The sequence below is a fragment of the Lynx rufus genome, unplaced genomic scaffold (genome assembly GCF_022079265.1).
Source record: "Lynx rufus isolate CCGP_SWC_20201006 ecotype Redwood Valley unplaced genomic scaffold, mLynRuf1.p SCAF_13, whole genome shotgun sequence".
Classification (NCBI taxonomy): Eukaryota; Metazoa; Chordata; class Mammalia; order Carnivora; family Felidae; genus Lynx; species Lynx rufus.
The window spans coordinates 36,256,136-36,265,001 of NW_025814827.1; the positions used below are offsets into that span (position 1 = coordinate 36,256,136).

Consider the following 8,866-nt stretch of genomic DNA (forward strand, 5'->3'; position numbering starts at 1 on the left):
TTGTGGGCAGACAATGGAAATAAGTGGCAGCCGGGAGGTTTGGGGCCAAGGCCACAAGGAGTTTTCTCCCTGACTCCCTGCCTTGAAGCTCTGCAGCTGGCCTATTTATGCAAAGGCTTTGGCTCCTCTTTCCTTTCAAAAGCATTTCTGACTCGTAGATTCCCCCAGGAGCAGAGATTCATCGTTTGGTGGAGAACTTGTACATGCTTTCCTGACAGGAAGAAAGGACGGAGGAATAAGCAGGCTTGGATGGATTAGTGAGTGGGCTAGAGTAGCCAAAGAAGTGAGTCTCCTGGTGCATGATTAACATAGACCCATCACATCATTAGCTCTGAATATGCCCAGCAAAAACCCTTTGCCTCACTTTTAAAATGCCTAGAAGTGTGCACTCATTAGTGGACTGGACACCCGCCTACTTATCTGCCTCTGGAGCATCCGGGCATTCTTCCACCCAGAACAAGTGGGGGGTGAGTTAGGAGGAGGAGGGGGGGAGCCTTGGAAGTCACAAGTGAGTCATGATGGTAGGAAAAGGATGTCTTACTGAGCCAACGCAGAAGGAGCTTCCTAGAAACATCGTGACAGGCCCCATAAAGCCCACGGTTTGCTTCTAATTACAGCATGCCCACATTTGAGCATTTTCACAGTCTTCCCATGGCAACAACGGGGTTTCTGAGCAAGAGGACTTTGACTCAAATGTGCTCTCTGCTTCTAATAGTGGGATCTGGTTGGACTTTCAGAAAAGTTATTTTTGCAATTTTACAAAGGAATTATTATTGGCTTGCCTATGCCTATTAACACATCCATAAACTGGAGTTCAGCACATTGTACTATACAAAAAGGGCAAACTGAGCTACATAAAATTTAAAAAGATATTTTTAAAGGGCAAGATGAACAACACGAAATCAGAAAAAATAGAGTCCTCAAATAAGTGGAATCTGTTTCTCTCCTCAACTTGAGGCAAATGGCAAATTAACAACGACAAAACTAATTTAAAAAGCAACTTTAAAAGGATGCTATAAATGACTCGGTTATAGTATTATTGTCTATACTTCTTGATTCTATTAGACAACGACCACTCTTCCTGGGGACAGTCATCAAGTACGACATGGGCTTTTGAAAAAAAATCAAGCTATGTTCCAGGGTGAATTTAATATCACAGTATTTTCTTCTCTTCAAAAACCTTTGAAAATTGCTAATTCTGGAAAACTTGTTAAGGCCAGCTTTTAATTACATCCCAGCTCTTGATCATTTTAGGTAAAGAAACATTTTATTTTTATCCACCCATTCTTTTCCACTGTTCATTATTTAGATACCAGAGAGGCTAGTCAGGACCTAGGAGGCTGAAGGTAAAACTTTTTCGTTCTCCAGTAAAACAGATTCCAGGCTTGATTAAGTAGATCTAGGGGAGATCATCAGCGAAGAGGGATTTCCCAGGCTACCCTGGAGATGGAGCTGAGAAACAGCGCTTGCACCTGCTTGGAAGCAGCGTGGGGCTGACTGGGAATTTTTTGTAACATTTGTAAAAGCTGGCATATGTGGCATTTAGAAAAGGAAGAGAAGTACTGCCTATCCATTTTTGCAAGATTATCAGATGAGGCTTCACTCTGTAAATCTCAGCAGTTACGAAAGTTGGCGTGGTTTTTAAACCCCACCACAGGAAGTAGGGATGATCAGAAAACATGTTGGCAGGGTTTTGAAATTTTCCAGAAGTATGAGAGATTCTCTTTTGTATAAAAAATAATGACCTCAGGTTTAGTAACTTCTTAGGAAACAATGAAGACAGAAGATAAGCACTTTCCTCAATACCTCTTACTGTCTTCAGATAAATGCATGAAATTTTATAGGATGAATTCAGGAAGTTATTATAGCTATTTTTATGATAAATTAAGTAATAATATGTGCAAATTTTCTTCTCATTTTTTAGCATATTTGCTTTTTTTTTTTTCAAGTTTCAGATATTTATTCTCGTAAACCCCAACACAATACATCAACATGACTTCGTGCATTCAGAGGGGAACTATTTCCTGGATAAGTGGAAAATTGCGCGGATGGCTTCTGGAGAACCTTCATTCTAAGCAGCTTTATAGTGAAACATTTCATTTAGAAGTCTGGACCTTCTTTCTTCAGTTTGCTATAATCTACATTCACTGAGTAGAACTTGTATTGATCATTGGGACCCAGTTTGTTCCACGGTTCTGGGTTATTCTTCCTATCACAACTGACATCTGAATTGAACAACGCCCGGAGCAAGACATATAGTGCTGCTCCAGTACCTCCCGCTCCAATAAATATGAAGAGGGGGATCAAGCTCGGATGCTTCTTGGCCTGACTGAAGATCTGGCGTAACTTGGCTGCAGCAGAGGCCTCGGCTCCGGGAGAAGAAAAGATCAAAACTGCAAGGCCCGGCACTAAGTAGTCCCTGCACCTAGCATGAACGGACGTCCAAAGTCACCCGTATTTGCTTACTTTTTAATTTTTTTTCAACGTTTTTTATTTATTTTTGGGACAGAGAGAGACAGAGCATGAACGGGGGAGGGGCAGAGAGAGAGGGAGACACAGAATCGGAAACAGGCTCCAGGCTCCGAGCCATCAGCCCAGAGCCTGACGCGGGGCTCGAACTCACGGACCGCGAGATCGTGACCTGGCTGAAGTCGGACGCTTAACCGACTGCGCCACCCAGGCGCCCCGTATTTGATTACTTTTATAATAAAATATTTTTTACCAAAATTGGGACAAAATATCAAATAAAGAGAGCAGTAATGCTTTGAGGAAGGACCTAAATATGTTGTGGATGTTGTAATTTTGATTAAAGTAATCAATGGTTTGGGGGACAGCAAAATATAACAGTAGTTAATTTTTATTTAATTTATATGTCATACTATGTGCCAGGCACTGTTTTAAGTGCTTAAAAAAATTGCCAGTTGTAGTTAATTCTCACAACTACCTCCATCCCCATTTTACAGATGGTAAAATTGAGGCACAGAGAGGTTCTTTAACTCTCCTTAGGTCACCAGATAGTAAGTGGAGGAGCTGGAATACGAATCTGGCAGCCTGTCTCTTGAGTGTCTTGAGTTCGCAATTGCTATGTGATATTGCCTCTTTGAAAATTGACCAAGGGCCCTTATAGAAAATAGAGCAACCTTAGAATGTGTTCAAAAGCCTCAAACTCTTGAAAGTAAGCCCCTAACTCAGCCAAGCACTTTCTATAAAACAGTCAGTCTGAGGAATATTCTCCTTGAGTCGGTATGAGGAGCTCTTTGGTGTGACTGTAGAGTACTTGTCCGTGACACATCACTTGAATGAGTTGTAAGACAATAAAGGCCATTAGATGAAATGTTCACCTTAATCAACTAAAATATTGGGCCTATCAAGTCTCACAAAGCTGCATTTCCTATCTGTAAGGAACTTGTGCTTTGATAAGACAAAGGCAATTATTGACATTTGGTAAGCCTTTATTGCAAAGCTGCTATCTAGAGGGCATATAAAGATAAACAAGCCCTGCTACTTACTTCAAGGTGGGGCAGCCTGGGTGGGGAGATGGCGGATCACCATGGGGTGTGTTTGATGCCATAGTAGGTGAAAGAGAAGGATGCCGTGAGAGCAGAACAGGGCTCCTAACCCCGGAAGAGAATTCCAGGATGGCTTCTCTTAGGACATGAGGCGTGACTGAAATCCTTTTCATTTTTGTTTCCCATTTCCACATTACTTTTCACCCTCTCACACACATTTGAATTTATAGCTTTAAGGGTACCATCTGAAGGACAGAAGGATGTGCAAGCTCCCAGTTATAGAACGCGTAAGTCACAGGGATGAAAGGTACAACATGGGAATATAGTCAATGGTATTGTAATAGCGCTGTATGGTGACAGATGGTGGCTACATACACTTGTGGTGAGCATAGCATAATGAATCGAGTTGTTTATTATGTGCACCTGAAGCTAATGTAACATTGCATGTCAAATGTATTTCAGTTAAAAAAAAAAAAGTTAAGATTTGTTCTCATTCCCCAATCATGTATCTTCCTTTCCATTAACCTCCCAGGCTAGATGCTGGTATCGATCTCAATAGAATATGGCCAAGAAGCCCTGGGCAGCTTCTGGGACAGGGGACAGTACCAGGACATCTTATTGATTGTCCAGAATGGATTCTTTTTTTTTATCTGACGCTCCCCATGTGTTTTAAGATGGGGCTGCCTTAGCCTTCCATGCAGGCAGGCCTCCTGGTTACTGATCACTTACCTGAACTGTACCCTGGTGGTGAGCTTCCCTATACTTTTGCCTTTGTTAACTTTTTATATTCCCATATATCTACATGATCTTATTTCTGTTTCCTTGCTTGGTTCCTGTGTCTTTGCTATCTCTGACCTTTGATTTATGTTTTCTTTTCGACTTGCCAAGTCTTGTGATGTCTGTAGCTTTAGATGGACTTCTGCCTCTTGGTTCACACACTCCATACTTCTTGCTTTGTGCACTCTTGTATTACACAATTTCAGATAGGAATTAGAGTCTTGGCAGTGGATAGAATTGAGTGCTAGATACTCAAGAATAGAGCCCAAAGTAAAATATAGAAATCTAACTGCTCTCTGTTAACCAGAGAAAACTTCTGGGAGAGAAGTATTCTCAAAAAACATTGACTGTTAACTGTTGTTACACATGAACACATAGCCTTTTGATAAAAAAAAAAAAAAAAGGACTGATTTAGATTCAGGTAGGCAATTTTATTGGCACTTATGTGTGTACCTTCAGCTTTAAACAAAATTAATAATGGTGTATGAATATGTGAGATGATGGCAGGTTGCTATCACCAGATGCCCTTAACCCATCGCCAAAATCTGCTCTGAGTTCCATAGCAGGTATATTCAAAATTCTTCAATGTGCTACATAACAGATTTGAAGATGTGAAGGACCCCAGGGCCAAAGATTAGGGGATATCAAGTTTAGGAAACTGAATACTGGTTTAGAATCTTTCAGACACACATTTTTATAGCTTGGGTTTGTATTCTGAAAATGTTTTCTGTAAAAGTTTAAAAGAAGGAAATAATCCTTACTGCACAAACAGTCCTCACTCTAAAAGCATTTCCTATGTTGATGCTACAAATAACCTTTATTTTTTTCAAAACAGAAGTACCAGAGAACATTTCCTCTGTGCACCAATTTTCTCAAAGTGTGAGCAATGCTAAATTGCCTTTCCTTCTTTTCCTGCTCTTGAACTAGCTTTATCTCTCTAGAATCTTCTCTACAATCACCATCTTCCCATCAAGCAGTGACAACATAACTTTTATTGCACACTGCGTATAGAGAATGGCATGGATAAAAATTGGCATCAGAAAAGCCTACTAAGTGAGATGCAATAACAAAAAATTAAAACTTGTGTCTTCCTCTCCAACTTTATCGTGTTATGGATTACATAAACATTCAAGGAGGCCATTTTGGAAATAGTGCATGAGGGAGTTTATCAACTGAAGCTAGTAGGGCAGTATTTCTGACTCTTTTAATGAGGTTTCTGCATCAACATAGGACAATTTGGTAACTTAAAATGCAAATTTCTGGGCTCTACACCAGGTTTACCAAATCAGAATCAAACCGAGGAAATCTGTATTTTAACAAGCTCTGTATGTGATCATATGGGAACCATTACTCTAGGACTGTGCTTAAAATCGGCAAGGATCCTATAATTGTAGTCAAATAAAATCACACCTGGCTCCAAGTAAATCATTTCAAAGTCTTATAAGGCATTATAAGGAATAGAAGGGGTTGGTATGGTGCTTAAAAAGAATTAAGTGGGAAAGATCTTTTTGAGATAGGGAGAAAGGAAGGCAGCCCTTCTATGGTCTCAGTGGTATCATAGCACTGCATAGATTGGCCCTCCTCTGCCTGTGGAGAAAGAAAGCAAAAGCTACGATAACTAAACCACCTGTGGTTATGACCCATAAAGCATGACCTTCTGCTAAAAGATAAGCAAGCCTCACATGGAGCCAATGCAAGAGGAGTTTGTTTTTACCCAAAAAAGCATTCAGTGTACGTTGATGGCAATTACCATTCAGCCAAGCAGAGAAAACCAGGGTAAATGAAATGATGGCTCTCAACCTTTTTGCGTGCCCTGCACATATGTGAACACTAGAATTTTTGGTACTGCACTTGAAAGAAATAAAACATTTGGAAGGACTAACAGCCATGTCTGGATGCCCTAAAAAGCCACACAGTACTACCATCTTCTCACCTGAGTAACCTCAGTTCTACTACTATGTGGGGAGATCCGATGGCTCCGTGCCCTTTCTGGGCTCTCTTCAGGATCAGCTTGGCACCATAACATGCCTCCTACTGCTATAGCTTGCTTTTCACAGTGTCACAGAACCTGTTCAACAAAAAGGAATCTGACAGACATCACGATCATACTCTAAACACTTAGTAATAGCCCAAATAAAATTGCACTTAAAATTTTGAAAGACCAGCCTCTAAAAATGAAGTACTGATAGATACTACAACATGGATGAACTGAGAAGACACTATGCTAAGTCAAAGAAGCCAGATCCAAAAGGCCACATATTGTATGACTCCACTTACATGAAATGTTCAGAATAGGCACACCAGTAGAAACAGAATGGAGATTAGTGGTTGCCAGGGGCTGGAGGAATGAAGAGCGACTGCTAATAGACACGAGACTTCTTTTGGGGGTGACAAAAATGTTTTAAAATTTGAGAGTTGTGATGCATTTGGTGTGTGAATTTTATGGTATGTGAATTATATCTCAGTAAAGCTGTTCTTGAAAAATAATTTAAAAATTTTTGAGAGGTTCCTGTGAAAATGTTGGTACCTCAGTATGCTGAGATAGAGAGGTGAAAATTGAATTAGGCAATGATCAAGTGATAAAGTTGACAAAGTGTTGAAGTTTTGTTTAAATCTAGAGTTTTCTTTATATTTTACCATATATTGGATCTTTTAGATTGTACATAGCAAGCATAATAGAGAGCTAACACTTTTAGAGAAAACTTGTTTTCACATATAATACACAATTTGAGAGTGCTTTGATGCTAAACAAGGTTAGGCCTTTTAGGAGGCAGATAATTCATAATGATGACTTAAATTTAAATTAGAATTAGTGAGAAGGATATCAAACTGTATTATTGGCATTCTTTCTTTTCAAAGTTGTTTCACAATATATTTCTTATTCTCATTAATGGTTAATTTAAATCAGATTGTTAAGGAAAGATTTTTTATTAAAGAGAACTATTGGGGCACCTGGGTGGCTAAGTCGGTTGGGCATCCATCAGCTCAGGTCATGACCTCGCAGTTCATGAGTTCAAGCCCTGCATCAGGCTCTTTGCTGTCAGCCCAGGGCCCACTTAAAATCCTCTGTCCCCCAACCTCTCTCTCAAAAATAAGTCAAACCTTAAAAAGAGAGAGAGAAACATTAACTAGAAGACAAAAATCTGCTTTATCAATATCTCACACACAGTTGTGGTTTGATCTAGATTGCTTGAACTAGATAGCACATGGTTGTTAGCATATGGCAGAGTCAGGATTTGGGAAGAGGGTAATGAACTCATTTCAAAGACTGAATTGGTAAAACCGAGTCATGAAGGTATAGTAGGCTACTTAATGTTCAGTGCTTATGATCTGGTCTAACACTTCTGCTTAACAGTTTTTGTCAGATGCCCTTTGCAAATGTGAATGAAGCTATGGACCCTTCCACTCAAAGGCATAAATGCAGATGTCAACTTCTTTTCCACAGAATTTTTAGGAGGACCACTCTGAAGCCTATTCATAAACTCTTTAACCCATGCTGTGAACTCCATGCCTATGCAAAGAATAGCTCAGTCCACACTAATGCTTATTTTGGTCAATTCAAGCTATTGTCAATAATTCCATATTTTCCAAGATGCAAATTTCATTTTAACGCACTCATATAGTATGTTGGGCAAGGGACAAAATGTGCCAGTTCCAAGATTGGACTTTAATCATCAGCTCTTTGGGATATGACAGTCACTTAGAGGAAGTGGGAATGTGCGAGATCATAAACTATTCAGTCCCCACTTCCCAATGAAACAGGAAGCTTCCCTAAATAAGAGGCTTCTGACATTATTTCTACTTAAACTTTAGTGAGCATCCCTACAAATAAACCTTCAAGTAGAATCTGAGATGTTTTCCAAATAGGAGTGCTCCAACCCTCCAGGCCATGCCCAACCCCAACATAATGAGACGTGGGTCCAGAGAATTTGGGCAATCACCAAGCTTTGGTCTGAATTCTCCACAAAGAAGCCTCAATGTTTTCACTTTGTTGACCATAAGTGATATATTTAGTTATCCAGAAGGGTAGTCAATCTGCCAGGGAAAATATCCTGAAGAATATGAAGCGGGCAATTATGTCAGGCAGACCTAGGAGTTAGTGTGGATGGGCCTTGTTTTAAAACAGATTCCTAACTCAGTCAAAAAGTCTCATGTCCATGTGTTTTCCTGGGGAGAAACTTCCAAGGCGACGATGTGAAAACTAACAGACTTGATGAAGGGGTGTGTAGCCATCTGGTTTGCTCACAAGCAGAGTTGCTCTTTTTATCAGGATTATTTTCAGATTTTTGTGTGGGGGAGGAGTTGGCCATCTTGAACACCAAGTCAGTATTAACCCTCTCCTTAAACAATTCTATTTAAAATTCTCCTAATAAGGATACTGGGAAACTACCCCCACCCCCAAATGAGGGAACAGAGGCCTGGTGAAATGAGGTGGCCAATGTCTAGGGTGGTGGCAGGAGTTCATCAGTGGGATTTCTTGTGGGACTCCCAAGGCTTAAGAACAATGTATTCCAAAGACTGACTGCCTGAGGATGCCCTGAGCTTTCCATTTAGATGGAAATAAGAGTTAGGGGTTGTTA

General features: G+C 40.2%; 1 protein-coding gene across 1 annotated transcript; it reads right to left on the minus strand.

The window, feature by feature from the left end:
- Positions 1-2,050: 2,050 nt before the first annotated feature.
- Positions 2,051-4,453, minus strand: LOC124508253 (cytochrome c oxidase subunit NDUFA4-like). Its single transcript, XM_047074662.1, has 2 exons — positions 4,365-4,453; positions 2,051-2,425 (listed from the first exon to the last, which is right to left on the minus strand). The coding sequence occupies exons 1-2, from the start codon at positions 4,451-4,453 to the stop codon at positions 2,101-2,103; spliced, it is 414 nt and encodes a 137-aa protein (XP_046930618.1). The 3' UTR covers positions 2,051-2,100.
- Between the last annotated feature and the right edge of the window lie 4,413 nt (positions 4,454-8,866).

What these genes read in the sequence shown, in the direction of transcription:
- LOC124508253 (XM_047074662.1), bottom strand. Translation starts at nt 4,453, where the DNA reads ATGGAGTGTGTGAACCAAGAGGCAGAAGTCCATCTAAAGCTACAGACA. An exon ending in AAAGAAAACATAAATCAAAG is followed by an intron (nt 2,426 to 4,364) that starts GTCAGAGATAGC and finishes CGTTCATGCTAG; the next exon opens with GTGCAGGGACTACTTAGTGC.